Source organism: Brienomyrus brachyistius, chromosome 1 (genome assembly GCF_023856365.1).
Source record: "Brienomyrus brachyistius isolate T26 chromosome 1, BBRACH_0.4, whole genome shotgun sequence".
Taxonomy (NCBI): domain Eukaryota; kingdom Metazoa; phylum Chordata; class Actinopteri; order Osteoglossiformes; family Mormyridae; genus Brienomyrus; species Brienomyrus brachyistius.
The window spans coordinates 54,804,234-54,821,625 of NC_064533.1; the positions used below are offsets into that span (position 1 = coordinate 54,804,234).

Below are 17,392 nucleotides of genomic sequence, written 5' to 3' on the forward strand. Positions count from 1 at the left end.
CCTGAAGTAACAGGGATTAACTTCTGAGAAGATCTCATGATTCATACATAAACTACTTACGATTAAGCAGTGGCTGAACAAGCAAAGTCTCAGTCAGAGATGCACAGCATATGGATAGACACATCCCTATGAATCGCCGACTGATGCATAAAATAATATAGCGTTGCACTTTTATTGCATCCACGCTCTCTCTCTCTCTCTCTCTCTCTCTCTCTCTCTCTCTCTCTCTCTCTCTCTCTCCTCTCTCTCTCTCTCTCTCTCTCTCTCTCCCGTTCTCTCTCCCTCTCCCCGGGAGATGCCGTCAGTGCGCGTCTTTAAGCACAGGCAGTGGGGGGAGTGTCTGTCTCCGGTATATTATCAGTGGCACCTTGGCTCCGGGCTACAGAACGGGAGCCGCTGGAAATAACACTCGGATGCGCCGCGCACTGGAGCTATTTGCACGCAGACTTCGGATTAATCTCAGCCTGGATAAACGCACTAGAGATGGGGTCGCCGAGCCCGCTGTGCCCCTACGCCCTGCCCGTCACCCTGATGGTCTTCAGTTCAGCGTTGGCGGCCAATAACTGTAAGTAACTCTGCGATCCGAGAAACGTGCAGCACAAAAGATTGAACTTTTTGCGCAATATATGTTTCTGCACCATGCATGTTTTATTTTTACTAGGTGAACAAATATGTAAAATTTTAATGTTTAATTTAAACCTTGTGTCGTGTTCTTGACATGCGAGTTCCCAGCGCATCTGTATTTTAAATATAAAATGTAGCTGCATTGTACTAACTGGACAAAGTGTAGTTTGATCGCTTTCCTAAATTAATTAAACCCTTTAAATTAATGGAGCATCATCCTAGGTGCGATCCGCGATAACAGTGGCACGGCTGTTATCTTGCGTGTCCGCTTATGACTGAGCGTATATAAGGTAAAGCCTTATTTTCGCACACTACATTTTTCAGTGAAATCTTAACAATGTTTGCATGCTGCGCAGAAACTTCCCTGCGATGTGGAAACTAAAATTCCGGTGAGAAACTGGCGGCGTAGGTGCTGATATTGCCTTAACTTCGGGATCCAGGGATTAACTCCTGGACTTCTAAATATTATTCACACATCCGTCCTGCTAATTCAAGCAGAAATTTTTACCTTTTAAAATAAACTGTACTATCTGAGGTTTATTAAACATATGTAATGCCAATTTTTTTCACGGAAGGATTTGTCACAGTCTGAACTGTATTAATCCTGACGGTTTAAATATATAAACTTAATTTTAATATAGTACAAACAAATTGTTTAAATGTTATATTTAGTAAAACAGAGACGTTTCCGCGGTACGCTTTCGACTCCGTGGAAATGTGCTGCAAGCCACCGACCCGCCCAGGTATTTAATAATTTTAATTAAAAACCACGTTTAAAATAAGCAGTTGAGAGTATTTAGTGACACTGTCACTAGAGGTCAGTGTTATTTCGTTCAGCTTTCGTTCAGTCCGTACGGGCGCCCTAAACATTACCCTATTACCCCAGATACCCCATTCGAGACGCCCCTAGTCAATGACACTCAGGCATCACAGTTTTGCTACTCGTAACTGGGTTGCTTTTTAACGACAGAGTTTCGTAGGCCTATTTATTAAACACGCAGTGGTGAATCCCATGTTGGGAAAATGTGAAATCGGGTAAATTAGAAGGTAAACCTAACTGATAACTTGCCAGCGGGAGTTTACACCCCGATCTATGAAACAGAGTGACAGACACTTTTCCCTGGCTGACCTAGTGGAAACGTGGCGGTTTCTGCTATAATAGTTTGTTCAGCTCGTCTGAGTCAGCTTGTAAATCATGCCCCATCTCCGTGTTTCACTCCGTAATTGGGTATCCTCTCTACCCGTGGACGCTCGTACAATGTCACCGGTGCTCTCACAGCAGAAGATGCTCCGCGATTATTATTTTTATGTTTTTCTTTTTTTAAACTGCCCGTTTTCGGAGAACTTCTCCAATATAATACGTTTCTGCGTCCTCATACGTAGAGACATAAAGCAAAGTTCTTAGAAATTTAGTTTTCAATTAAATAATAAACCAGCAGAAACAATTATTATATTAGTAGTGCATCTACCGCTACTGTTACTACTACTACTAATAAAAATAGTAATAATAATAAGATGAAAAAGAAGAAGTAGAACAAGAGAAGATGTATTAATAGTAGTAGCAGTAGTGGTAGTAGTATTACAGTATAGTACTATAGCAGTGTAACATCAGAGGGATGACAGTAACTGTCTTTCTCTTACTTTCTGGACAAAGTAAAATAAAAAGTGAAAATGGAGTAATATAGTAGCAGTAGCTTGATTTGTGTCAGATGAAGGCTAAGCGAGCAGCTTCTTCCCACGCTCAGGCCTGGACTTTGCCTGCCAGGTCCAGGAGTGGGCATGGCAGTGACAGGGGACACCAAGAATGTGTCCCAGGAAAAGGGGGCAGGTTGTACTTTCTCATATCATAGGATATAGAAGGTTAACCTGCTTCAAATGTAGATTCAGGGGTTTTAGGCCCCCCCCCACCACCCCTCCCGACCCTGTCATCCTTATCATTTTAAGCATACTGAACAGATACACTTAAGAAGCATCCAAGGAGAGATCTACTCAATAATTCTGCCTTCATAGGGTTTGTGACACTTGTTCTGGGTGCATCTGGGTCTAATCCTCAGCTTGGGGCTCGTCTTCCTCATTCTGTGTGGGAGGTGCTCCCACACACATGAAGATGCTGTCGGCTCCCCCGCCTGCACGGCAATTCACAAACAAGCTTGTTAATGTGAAATCTTCTCATACATACTAGTTTTTCTGCCCGTCTATAGCAGTAATTTTGTGCCATTTATCTGAGAAATAAAAAAAAAACAGTTTCTTGTGTTTAAGTGTGAGCTTGTCATGATGCCTGTTTTTCTTTGTTTATCGTTGTGTTTAGACGCTTGTACTTCTGGCTACTTAGGTGATATCGACATCCATAGTGACTTATAATACTGGAAATTTCATGGGCCATTCGAATTAAGTACCTCGCTCCAGGGTAAAATAGCTTGACTCTCCAGAGGTTTGATCCTACAGCCTTCCGGTTATGAGCATGTCTCCTTAACCACTACAAGCTGACCGCAGCACAAGCTTAACTGCAAATCCACTGCATTATATACCATCACTGGAAAGCTTATTGATTCAATTATCTGAAGCCTCTATCCATCCATGGGCGTCTCACCAGTTTGTACAGCTGTGCATTTGGTGAGACACCTCATACCCTTTAATGCAGGTGAAGAGATACCTTTTGAAATGTCAGCAATTGTTCAGTCTCGATATTTGAACCATCCGTTGGTTTTCAAAGGCATCATGAAATGAGGGTTTTGGTGATTTACAGCCTTCAGCAGGCTGAGGCTAGGGAGATGAGGGTATGGGGAAAACATGGCTTTGGACTATGAGATGAAACTCACTTCAGCGCACAGAGATCCTGCAGATATTCTGCTTCTCATCTTCCCCGGGCCCTGATCACAACCATATTCTGACCGAAGAGAATGTGAACTATCCAGGTCTTGAGTTTGTCACTGAATGTCATTCATATTGTGAACGAACCACAGTGCCGAAACTGACAGCCGTTTGATCAATCGCTCTCGGTTCGGGTCGTTATATTACGCTAAGAGGCTCATCATTCATTGTGTGCTTTTCTCACAAGCTCAGTAATCAACACCGACATGCGGCCAGTGATGAAGTAGGCAGATATTCTTGGACAACAAGCCAATAGATGTTCCCGGATTTAGCGTGGTGAAACAAAAGGGAACCAGTGTCATCTCTGATGGAGATAAGGAAGCCGCATCCCCCCCCCCTCGAGTGGATATTTGCTCACCTCCGGGACAGAGATAGCAAAGCCAGCCTGTTTAATCTCAGCTTTCGCTCGAAAGCAGCCATATCAATGCTTGTATGGTTTATGAGATCTCGCCCACATTTTTATTTATTTACTTACCCAAACTCACTCTCACTTACCCAATACCCAACCTCCTTACACACAGAAACATACATGCACACACACAGACAGAGATATACACACACAGAAACACATACACCTTCCCCCAATAGAAGACAAGACTCATTTGATATATTTCACATGATTGGTGAGTTGCAGATATACTGCACGCACACACACACACACATCTTCCCCAAACAGAAAACGGGATTTATTGACACATTTGTCTCTCGTGAGACCTCAACCTACACTGAATTGATGGTTAGGCTTAACAAACCCTAACCCCAACCCAAATGTGACAGGGAGTCCCACAGAATCATGCAGGAAAACATGCAGAAAGACGTTCAGCAAAATATGCAGTCACTGACGCAGTTCCAGCAGAGCCTCATAACACCAGTATTTCTTCCTGAGAAAATCAGATGGCCCACTTTATTTTATTTTCTCCTGGCAGACACCTTAAAGTAATTTACTCCATCTTTTTTTATATATAAGGCCAAAGCAGCCCGTTGGGAGCGAAAGTGTAATTTTGAGAGTCGCCTACGGCTGATGCTGCGAGGGGGTTCATTACAGGAGTTCATTCCAGATGTTGGACCTGTGGAGCTTCATAATTCTGGAAGACGCTGCACAGTGACTTGGGCAAAACCTATTCAATAATAATAATAATAATACGCAGTATTACACAGGAAGGGTAAAGCTTGGTAACAGAGTCGGCACAGACCAAGCCAGCAATAGTTTGGATTCCGCTAGTCAGCATCATTAAACACTGCTTTGCTGAGTACCCACTGTGACTCCTGGGTAGCATCTCTGATAGAGGTGTGTGCAGCTGAAGGACCCTTGGCACAGCACGTCATAAGGAACTGGCCGGTAGATCATTGAGACAAAAGGACAGCGTGGAAGCCTAAACAAAGGAAGGGGTGCTGTATAGGCAAAAGCAGAGGGGGAAGAATTGCCACAACCGGGGAGCTGGCAATTAAAATGGGCGTCTCAGCACGTGCTTTTTGTTTGTGTTTGCCTAATAGCTGAGGGTGTTTTCAAGCTGAGAAAAATCATTTCCCTTTTCCCATCATGGTCATGATTTTACCTTCTGCCATCCTCAACCAACCCCCCCACCCACGGCTAAAATAGACCCAAGGCATTTATCGTGCACAAACAGCAAGCTGATTTCAAACGTCCCCGGTCAGGAATGCGAGTGCAGAGTGAATGATGAGTCAGTAAACATGATGGTGCTTTCCTCCTGGTGCTTTTAGTGCAGGGTACCGAGCATCTGAGAACCACGAGAAAACCCCACGCCCCCCCTTTAAAAACCCTGGTCGGCTTTTTAATATTCTGTCAGGGAAAAATGGTCCCGCTTTGTTGCGCTGTCAAATGTCTGCACCGATAATTAGTTACAGCATGAAATATGTGTCTTCAGAAAATATCGCCTATGGGAATTAAAAGTTTATAGAAGAGTGACTGGGAATGTAATGGTGGTGTGGGTGGGTGTGTGCCCCCCCAGGGAGAGCCTGCTGCCCAGCACTGTTTGTATTGATTTGTTCTGTCTTCTCCCACAGAGTGTGTATATCACTGCATTTGGCTTTGTTTCACCCCCAGGGGTAGAGACACCAATTTGATGCCAGTCTTAGGCCCCGTTTTCTCTTCCTGTCCAGTCCTGTTAACCCCCAGTGTGCTGCTGCATTGTTTTTGTGCCCTTTTTTTTCATTCAGGATTTTCATTGGCAGTTTCCATGGTGACCCATCCCCCCCATTTTGCTAGCATACCCCCTGTTCCGTTGGTGGTTCTGACCCCAGTCTTTCTCATGAGAAACTCATCACTTCAGCTTTCGCATATTAGATCTGCTTATTTATGGTAAATTTCAACTCTAAAATGTATACACTGCAAAAACAACAAAACAATCATATAGATGAAAAATAAATTATAGTGTATAATTACAGATAGGGGGGTGGAGAAAGGCAAGTGTGGGGGTGTTGGTTATGAGGAGGGTTAGCAGACACAGCCCCTACTGGCCTTCTAATCCGCCCCACCTGCCCTCCCCTGGCCACAAAATGGCTTCTAGCCCCATGAACTCGCTAAGACAAACAGTCGATGCCACATTATTCCTTTGCATTTCATCCTTCCATCTGCCACGCTGCTTCCTGTTTACCGGGTTACCGTTTATGCTGCAGACACTAAGCAACGCTGCTGCTTAAAGATGTCTTCTGCTCTTTCAGTGAATGTGTCAGGGTTACAAGGGCCACTCAAAGATGCTCATGTCTGAGGAACGCCTCCGCTGTCAGTTGGTGAGCTCTTTTATAGCCAGCAGGTACAATCCTTCTCTGATTTCCATTTCTTGTCCTAGAAGTCCACACTGGGGATGCAGGTTTCCAATTATTTGTATATAATTATTTATTACTAGGCTTAAATAATGAAATAATTGAATCCAAGATTACCTCAGCTGGTGCTTCAGGTTCTCCGTAACCTGAAGGCATCCAGCCCCTGACATGAAGGCCCATTAACCTGTGCCATAACGGGTGTTACATATGTGACCATGCACACAACACGGCCAGCTCGGTCTACATGCTACCCTGACATGTTTACTTAGCATATCAGCTCTGAAGTCCACCAGTGGAATACCTGCTGTTTTACCATTAATCAAAGACATTTCATCTCAGTTGCTCTAGTAAATTATGCATCTTTATAAATGGGTTAAAAAAATTGAAAATGTCAGATAAACAATTAAATGTATAATGTTCATCATCTCCATTAGCTCATTAGTGCTGATAATTACTCAGGGGGGCTCAGTTCTCAGCATTAAAGAAAACAAAACTGCTCTTGATAGCAAATGTTTTACGAATTGATTTTTAAAATTAAGCATAATTAAAGATTTGTCAGAATGAAAATCAGCTTTTACCACATGTCCTCCGGGCCAAAGCTAAACACCAAATCTACCCAAAGACAGTGTCCAAAATGTGCAATGAAATCAGAAGTGTACAATGAGGCAGGTTGATTAAATTCAGCTAATTTACATTACAACACAGCCATTGGTTAAATACCAAAATTAATAAATAAATTAGATGTTATGGAGATATTGCATCAGCTAATTATTTGATCTGCTTACATTTCGGAAGGTTATGTAATGTAATGTTTCTGCTCTTCATTAGGGGGTGGATAGCAGTCTGGTATTTTGTTAGTTGGGACTGCAGAGGCACAGGAGGGCAACCAGTGTTACAGAAGTTTCCCCCTACCTCAGATAGGGGTGTGAGATGCAACAGTGTGGAGCAAGATGTGAAACTACCTGAAGCGAACCAGGACATAACCTTCAGCTTCATCTACAGCGACAAGCAGCGTTATCTCCTGAGAGGATCGACATGGATGTTTCATTAGCCAGGCAATCGGCCCTTCACTCTGGCACAACACATTATTTTTCATGTTCAAGTGCAGAATGCAATAAATGATCACCTGAATGCACTAACCCATTAGGCAACATTAATGTTTGAGTATACTGTACCTCCTTACACAATTCAGATTGCCCTTCAAGTAAGTTATTGTAATTGTCTGAATGTGACAGGTAATCTATGTACCCACATGTGAGGATTTAAACAATGGTCAGCAATATAACCCAGTGTAATATTTCCCATACTTTTGAAATGCCTAATAGGCTAGACTGTAACATAATTTTCATTACAAAACTCCAATGTCCTTAAGCACACTATATATATATATATATATATATATATATATATATATATATATACACACACACACACACACACACACACACACACATATATTGGACTTGGAGACTCTTCCTTTTAAAGGCATTTTTAATTTCCCATCACAACCCCTTTGACAACATTCATTTTCCACCGGCCACCGTTGAGTCTTCGTTAATTAGAACCAATGCTCTGTCACAGCTTATTAAAACGTGTAAGTAGCACGGGGACGATGGTTTCATGCATAATGAAAATTGTTTTTAGTGCTAATTTTAACACCCTAATTGGCCGATTTACGATAAACGGAATTGTATCATAATAGACGGATATCATCGTCCCATACAAGTCGGTTAACAGCTTCGCCATCGATCACTGGTACGCCACAAAGCTCCGCGCAATCGACCCGTAAGTAACGGAGAGATGTGCGATTTTGCAGCCGAAAACTGCGGGGGGCGCCTTAATCAGCCCTTCATATAGTTTGCGGCTTTATCGATTCCACCAAGGGCGACGGATGATTTCCCCGCCGGCTGTTTCCTCGTACCTCGCCTCCGAGTCTTTAGCCAAAGTTAGACAGTGACCAATCTTGGCCCAACTACCTGGAGACTTAGAAACCACGCGAAGTGTCGCTTATTCCATTCGGCGAGGACACTGGGGTCCTGGGATAGTTATTGAAGTGCGCAGTTTATCCATTTAATCTATTTCCTCTGTGAAATGAACATATCACAGCTATCTTCAAAGATAAAAAAAATATTAAATGCAGGCTAATTTATGGAACATGTTCAGCTTTATAAGATCTTTAAAATACGTTTTTTAATACATATGGCAAGACAAGAAAACTATATCCAGAGAAGTTTGTCATGCCTTTCTGTCTCAGAGATTGGAGATCCAATTTTCTAAAGCCGCTTGTCCTATGTTGGGTGACTGTTATCCAGAGCCTATCCGAGAAATTACGCGTACAAGCCTCAAAATAACCCAGGACTAGGCACCAACCCATCACAGGGCTCATACATACATTTCATATTTCATAATTATTCGCTATGTGTCCCCTCCATATTAAAACACACACTTTTCAGACCCAGTGGCGGAACAACTGCACACAAGGCCCCGGGGCAAAACACCTATCGGTCGCGCCTCCCCTCCCGCGCGCGCACACACGCGTGTATGTAGCGGCTAGTGATGGGAATTCCGGCTCTTTTAAGAGAGCCGGCTCTTACGGCTCGGCTCACTTAAAAGAGTCGGCTCTTTCGGCTCCCAAGTGGCTCTTCAGATTTTATTTGGTGCTTAAATGAATTACCAAAAATAATGTAAAATTATTAGTGAAATGTATTACTATATTTGGAAATCACGTGCAATCATTTTAGCCAATTCCTCATCAATTGTTTTCTGTTTTACTGGAGTCATAGCTTTTTGCACAAACGGTCTCATAGAGCTCTAGGTTGTAAGTCTAGGTGGTTGTGGTGCTGTACTGGATGACGGTGTAGACATTGACAAACTGGCACTTTCAACAGTTGCAGTAGACAAACTGTGACTTTCATTAGTAGCAGGTTCACTTGCTTGCCTTTTTTCTTCCAACTGCACTGATGGATGTACAGTTCTCAGGTGCCAATGCAGGTTATTTGTAGAGCCTGTTCAATATGAGATTTTAACCTTACACGCTCTACACTCTGCCTTTGTATTATCAATGTAATTGAAATGTATCCAAATTTCACTCCGTTTCCTGCAGTCACTCATTTTGTCGTGCGCATCTCCTTCCCCCCTGTTTCTCTGTCTGTGCCTGCGATTGCTGTATTTGTCTATGGGTGCGTTCGACTTCACGCAGCCGTTTGCAGCACTGGTTTAAAGCAATGCATTCTGGTCCCAACGCAGTGCATCACGGTTAAAAAAAATTTGTCAGACTTCAGCCGGCGCTGCAAAACGTGAGAGGCATCTGGCTGCAGAAGGGCCTGACAGCGCGTGTCCTCTGTCAGGCCCTTCCACTCTCAAGCCCCTACGTCATTTCCGTTCGAACGACAAATCTTCTTGTCGCGAGCTATAAGAATCCATCTTGTCGTGCGGATAATTCTGAAGTCGTGGAATGTATGACTTAACTATTTAAAAATTAATTATCACATCGAAATACGCCTGTGTTGAACTCATCGCCTTAGTACAGGCAACTCATGTTTACCTTAAAAAAGTCCTAAGAGTAGTGCTCGGTCACATAAAAAAGTCAGCCAAAGACAAAGTAAACTTTATAGTCATCTCAGCTACTGTATATACAAATATATAGAGAGGCAAGACGACGTGACTCCGACGTGACTTACCGTTATCAGGAGTGGCAAGATGGACTTCATAACTGAATATTACACTGAAGAAGAGAAAGATACCATTGTCTATCCCTTTTTTTCAATTTTCAAATGTTTCAAAGACATGCATTTGTTTTTAGAAAACACAGCCGACAAGAGCTTAATCGTGTTTTGTGGTTTAGCGTAGTAGGTTCACTGTACAGTACATTGTTATTGTCACAACCGATCGTTCAGACCTCGTGGACCACGCCCACTTCATTTATCTCGTGTGAATCCCGCTTGTTACCAGCTTTCCTGTTTGATCTTGTTTGTCTTGTGTATTTCAGTGTGTTCTATTTCATTCTCCAGATCTGTCGTTGTTGTTGCTACGTGCCTTGTTCCCTGTGATTCCCTTTTTACCCTGATTAAACCCCGTTTATTCGCATTCACGGCTCCCTTCGCCTGCTTCTCCGCACCCGATGTCAGTTATTTTTTATATTAGTCATATATATGCATCTGTTTTTAGTGAAAAATCCTTAATCACTGATTGCAGTTGTCATGCCCGGCCCGCTCCTCCTGTGTGCCACGCCCCCTGATTACCCACGTGTTTTCTCCCGATTGTACCCAGCTGTGTCTAGTTAATTTGATCAGTCCTGTGTATTTCAGTCCGTGCCTTGCCTGAGTCCATTGTCTGTCATTGTGGTTATTACCTTGTGAGCGTATTCGTGCGATGTTCCCTAGTCCTCGTCAGTTTAATAAATCCCCGTTTGCCCTGATCTTGCCGGCTCGCCTGCCTCTTTGCTCGTCGCCCCGTCCTTGCGCCTCACCCGCACCGCACGCGCGTGACAGCAGTACTGTAAATTATTGTATATTTTCAAAGATCTGTTATTTGTATATAGTATTTGTTGTCATTTCATAAAGTAGTTCATATATTTAAGTGTTTTATACTGTATTCTGTTGACATCCTGTTTGGTTTGAAAAATAAACCTTTTGCTGTTTTGTGAGGATTTTTTTATTATTATTAAAAACAACATAGTTTCTATATAACTAGAATAGTAGTTTTTCTTGTAGAAATTTAATTCTCATCGGCTCCTTAGAAAATTTACATAGTAAAAATATTGTATTATGGCCAGTACCAAAGCACAACTTTTTACTGGCAATCGTTTATTTAAATTAGGCAATTACGCAACTGTTTCAACTTCACATTATATTATTGTCTTCACAATATAATTAAAAATATTTTTATTTGTTTTTTTATTAAAAAATGACTTCGTCATATGTTTACATAATATTGAGGTATGTATTAATATGTGATATATAGTGTAATACACGGTAAGAAAGTTCTAATTAGCTATTTAGGCACACTACACTCTAAATCTATGTTGGAACACTGGACTCTAGACATCGTTATTAAAATGATGTTATTACTTGGGCACATATCTTGGGTAAAACAAATACGTTTTGTCAATAACCAATAACGCACAAAACATGTTTATTAGATTATGACTTAAAAGTTTCCGTATAAACATTGAAATGCTGACATTATTAAAGTACAATATTTGACGGAATAAATATGGCACAAGAAAATAATGATTTAAGTACATATTAGCTATAGTCTGATGTCTCACAATAATAACACATACAGTAGCACTACATTTATTTACACACACATATGTACAACTATATTGTTCAGGTTTGAGACGGATTCCCTCGTTTAAACAGAAATTACGTATTGGGGTTTGTCAAGACGGATTTGTCCACAGGACGGATTGTTTGTTTGTCTCTTGGAAAAAATAATCTCTCTCCAAATCTGCTGAAATATAAAGCAACAACACACAACAGCGTGTTCATGGAGGCAGCCATGTTTGAATGGGAGATCGTCACCTCGGAATTTCCGGATAATCTGTCGTTTTAACGGAAATGACGTAGGGGCTTGAGAGTGGAAGGGGCTTGACAGGGGACACGCGCTGTCAGGCCCCTTCTGCAGCCAGACACTCGTGCAAAACGTCACCACCCGTGACCATGTCACATGGTACAAAAACCTCACGAGAGCAAGGCGACATAAAACTTCAAGTCGAACGCAACCTGCATCACCGCCCCTCCCAGTCCTGCTCAGAGCAGACGCGCATCGTGTGGTTGACCAATCCGTGCCGCTTGAAGAAAAAAAAAAGAAAAAAAGCGGCTCTGACTCAGGCAGGAGCCAGCTCCGAGAGCCGTTTCGTTCGCGACCGACACATCACTAGTAGCGGCACTGAAACGAGTTTTAAAGTGTATCACAAAAAACTTAACGAGAGAATTTGACTGTCCCTCACAAAAACTGTAAAATTTTAGTGGCTAAATTGCGTTTTCTACGCCTTTTCAGACAGGAGGAGATTTGTTTGTGTCACGATTCGCCGAAATCGGGTATCGCACGGACAGGTAGGCAGGCAAGGATCACGCAGGCAGGCAGAGTACAGGGCAAAACTAGGGGTTTTAATTCCAGGATTCGGGATAGGAGACATCTGACGACAACTAATATCAATGACAGACAATGAACTCAGGCAAGACATGGACTGAAATAGACAGGACTGATCAAAATAACTCGACACAGCTGGGTACGATCAGGGAAGCACACGTGGGAAATCAGGGGGCGTGGCACACACGAGGAGCGGACAGTTTGGCTATGGCTAGAATTTTTTTTATACAATTTAGTATTAACCTACTTTATCGCATTTATTTATACAATCACGTATTTCCCACATTTTGACATTAGTGATGCAGTGAAGATACTTTATTTCTTGACGCCAACCCTCCCAATTAATTCGGACTTGGGACCGGCACCTAGTTCAGCTGGCTTGCTCCCTTAAGTGGCTGTTAGGCTAAACTATACACATATTTACAAAGACTACAATAACACAACCCGAAATATATATTATAACAAAACGCAGTTTAAAGAAGGTAGCCTACCTGGCGAAATTGCAAACAAACAAATTAAAAGCCCCACGGCATATAATCGGGCTATATCCAAGCAGTTTTTAATAACATAGACTACATGACGAAATTGAATTACTTTTTAGACCGAAAAACGCAACCACGCATGAACATTATGCACCTTCCTAGTCTTGATGTCGTCAGACGGATGAGGACGTTAGGCAACCTTTAGATTCTACCCATCATGCACTGCAGTTTTTTGCAAATTCCTCAAACGGAAAACTATTAAATACAAATGGAACAGCTTAGTTTGACTTCAGAACATTACTATGTATTATAATTGAAGTTTGTTTTAGGGATTTTACAGATTTTTTTTCTAAAAATTATAAAATTACACCATACACCCAGCATAATAAGAATGTATACAAAAAATGATATATATAAAATCTCAAGTGTTTAATTACAAGTAATGTGTTATATCTGTCTGTAGCTTCGGAGAAATTGAATGTAACTTTAAAATGTAACTTTATGTGTGTATGGGAGGGTCATCATTTTGCTGGGAGGAGGGCCCTCTACAATCCATGGGAGGACCCGGGCTCGGGCCCTGGCCCAGGGGTGGTGGACCCGCCCGCCCCGCCTATAGCTCCGCCCCTGTTCAGACCCACACACAATATGACATCTCCAATTCACCTTATTACTATAAAGCCTAAAAAATTGTCTATGCCAGGGCTGGGACCTTGGTCCACAGGTTACTGTGGACCTGACTAACCAGGTGGGGGGAAATCTAAAATTTTTTTAAATAATTTGTTATTGATTCTTAATTTTAATACTATCTTATTTTAGAAATAAATAATAACTCACATGATTACTTTTACTTATCTGTGTGTTGTTTCTTTTATCTGCTTATCTGACTGATTTCTGCCCCCACACCCCCTCCTTCTCTCCCCTCCCCCTCATCAAAAGCAAAGGTGGTTTGAACTGCCAAATCTATCCTGTAAATAACAAATGCAGTCAGAAGCATTGGCCAATTCTGAATGCAAAAATAAACCTGAAAAGTGGAATTTTAGAAGCGCAAGGAGCGCTGAGAGTGAGACAGAACATTGAAAGAGGGCAGGCAACTGCTGACAAGTTGCTTTCAGAAAACAGGTGAGCCTAACGTGCCAAAGAGTAAATATGCTTCAGTAATGTACTCTGCAAATAAGCGATTAGCTAGTTCACAGTCATTCATTACAAGCATGACCTGATAAAGGAGCAGGATTTGATTCATTACAGCTAGTAAACATTTTATGGTTAATGTAACAGGCAGTGTTTTTAGATTACAGCCCCGCGAAATTAGCCACAGCCCAGCAGCTAACCTGTAAAAAACACACTGTTAGTTCCAGGAGCAGATGCACAGGGAGAAAGAGCAGACACTTCTTCATGTTCTGATGTAGCTGAAGACATGAGACAAGGTGAGCTCAGCAAAGATGTTCCAGCTTCCAAGCGACCATTCAGGGAAAATGACAATAAATATTTTTTAATAAATTGTTCCAGTGTAATACAAAGATGAGGAAGATCCGTGATTCAAAGCACACTTACCTCAGTTATTGTCAACTTTTTAAGCCTTACATGCTTACCAACCAACCTGATCATTAAATATAGAAAATTCGGAATGTATTTTTCCATACCCTTGTTTTCTTCGGAGGGATTCTGTGGTTGGATTTGACTGGGGCACAAAATTTGTTGCTACACCCCTGAGCATGAGTCTTATTTAGTATAAATGTTGTGTTGAAACCTGTGAAAACTCAGTGCTTATATGGGGGTTATATCTTGGACTTACTTGAAGAGCCCCCAGGCTCACTGGAGAAGAACTTGGATGGATGGTGCTGAAAGACACATTCAGCCCTGATTCCATCCATCAGAGTGTTACATACTATTTAGGGTTTACCACTTGACTTTTGTGAGAGCACAGTATGGGTCCAAATTTAAAGAGTATCATTGGCATTTTTGAAATATAATCGAAGATTATAAAGATATTTTCCAGTACAAAGTTAACACAACTTTCTGAGATACCAGGGGTGGGGGTGGTTAACATGACCTGCCTTTCCCAAGTCTCATAATAGTTCCACATTCAGCAGTATTATGTATTGTGTCCCTGGGCTACAAGGGCCACATGTGCCTAAGGGTTAGGAAGACTGATGGAGCAGGTCTGTGACAAAGACTCTCATGAGCTAGAGATACCTGGCTGGTTACCGCGGTTATGGCATAAGTGTGTGACAGGTATGGGTCAACTAAGCTCAGGACCACATCAAACAGGAATGTTGTGCCTCACAGACACCTCAGTCATTCGCAGTCCTGGCTGACCAGTTTGAACACCCAGAGCCAGATAACCACCTCCTTACTGAATCAGCACCTGTCCCTCCATTGTGGGGATCCCAGTGGCCTGGCTGGTTAACATTGCAGAAGGAGTCCTGTGGTCCTAAGTTAAACATGACATGAAAAGATTGGGATAGAGGGAGATAGAGAAAGAGGACATGTGTCACAGAAATACTGATGCTGAATCCCGAGCGGAATTTTCCGGGATTAATCCCAGTGCTGTCCTAGAGAGACGCAGTCTAGAGTCAGTCTGTTTGACGTGATTCACACTCTCGAGGACCGACCCCTAGCAGACACCCCCGTCCTACTGGCCGTTTATTGGCCGTTTAGTGGCAGCAATATTACTGTGGATGTTTTACCCTGGCCTGGACCCAGTCACCCACACTAAACCATTCATGCACTATTAAGTCAATTAAGCCAATTTTTGGTACAAAACTGGGCTGTAATTATTGCGACTATTTAGCTGTCCATTACACAACACCACATAAAACACCTCTATAGCGTGAACAAACTGCACAACACCTTATTTAATATAATTTAATATTTAATATTACATTCTTAATCAACATGCCCCACATTATGCCTACTAAGAACCTTCTCCCTCTTTGCTCATTCATATCTCCTGCCACTACAGTTTTCTGTAACACAACAGGAAGTCACTGTTCTGGAGTGTGGTTTATCAGCCTCCAATCGTTGCTGAGGCATTTGCCTAGATTTTCATGGGTATCTGATTTAGACAGACAGATTGAAGACTTAGAGTCTTATCCGCTTTAATTTCCATCACTTTCATCACCGTATAGGCTGGCATTAACCCCCCTCCTCCCCACATCCAGTCTGCAATGGGGCAAGTTATAAATTTCGACCATAATCCTGACGTGCAGCAAGTCCATTTCCATAGCCTTCTGGCAGCCTGACGTTTCTGCCAAGCGGATGGCCGACACCCACACGCAGAGCGATTGGCCTGAGCTGTGTGTATTTAAATACAGTAGCAGCTCAGCATCACGAATGAGAGCATTAATGCTAACAATACTAAGAGTCTGTGCGTGCAAATATTAATATTGGAAATCTGCCTTTTCTCCAGAAGGGCAGCTAAGGGTTTAGTTTTATTGAATTAATATAAAGTGCTTATATCAATTGAAACAAAAATACCACCTAACTGCACTGAAGGCAGAATAAGTTGGCTCGTATATTTTCCTTACTAGATATGTATATATTTTTCCATAGAAATAAATAAAATCTTGCCCGCCTGGCCTTGGACTCCAGGGATTTTTGTTTCCCTGTATCAGTGGTCCTTTCCTCTTCCCTGATGTCTACTGACCTTTCTCTGTAATACATTAACCTCTGCTCAGTGTGCCAGGCTTTACTTTTAAAGAATACAATTTAAAGTATAATTAAATGGGGACAGGCGCTATATTATCTTAAACGGAGTCTGGTAATAGTTGAATTATCAGTAGGTTTCGGGTTTAAACCAGGGCACTGTTACCCAGCACATTAAAAACACTTAAGCTGTAATCTTGACAGGAAATCTTAAAGTCATTTAAGTAGCTAAATTAAAAAAGGGCTCCTAGCAATGGCAGCTTGTTGCCCATGCCACTAACAGGTAAATTAGTTTGTTTTAATTTAAGGGATTCTAAGAAATGAGTCTTAGCTTTCATTTTATGAATCTCTTACCTGTATCATTAGTATATCAGTGGAGAGATAATAATGAACTGTTAAATATTAATGGTATATTAGCAGAGGAATCAGACAGCCTTCGGACAGTAGCCCAGTAATGGAGCTAGTTAGCACATCCTGTCATCTTACTTACCGATTACAAAGTGATCACATTCTGCAAAGTGGCAACCTCAGGAAAATCAGAAAACATGACTTTTGAGCACATGGCGTGAGAAGGTTGGGGGCCTTCCAGGACCTGGATATTGCATTTTTTTCTCTTATCATGAGTAATGTCTCCACGGAAACCGTTTCCCACGAGGAGTCAGGAGGAATCATTCTGTTGTCTGAAAACCTGCTTCAGCTAACTGATTCGCCAGCATGAGGCTACACCAGTCTAAGAGCCAGGACTTTGGTAATCAAATCCCATATTTCATAAGCCTCTTTGGGTCATGCTTTATGTTAACGATTCATTTCGGAATGGGGGAGGGGGTCATGTGCTGGAGGGATTGTTTGGCTCTGTCAGTTTACACAGCTGGTGTTTGTGCTGAAACGGT

At 42.0% G+C, this 17,392-nt stretch overlaps 1 protein-coding gene across 1 annotated transcript in view; it reads left to right on the top strand.

Annotated features, from left to right (window-relative positions):
• The first annotated feature begins 327 nt into the window (after positions 1 to 327).
• The window catches only part of LOC125722168 (contactin-associated protein-like 5), a 66,034-nt gene continuing 48,969 nt past the window's right edge, over positions 328 to 17,392 (top strand). The window contains 1 exon segment of the mRNA XM_048998382.1: positions 328 to 565. Coding sequence (XP_048854339.1) covers positions 484 to 565 — 82 coding nt within the window. The 5' untranslated portion in view covers positions 328 to 483.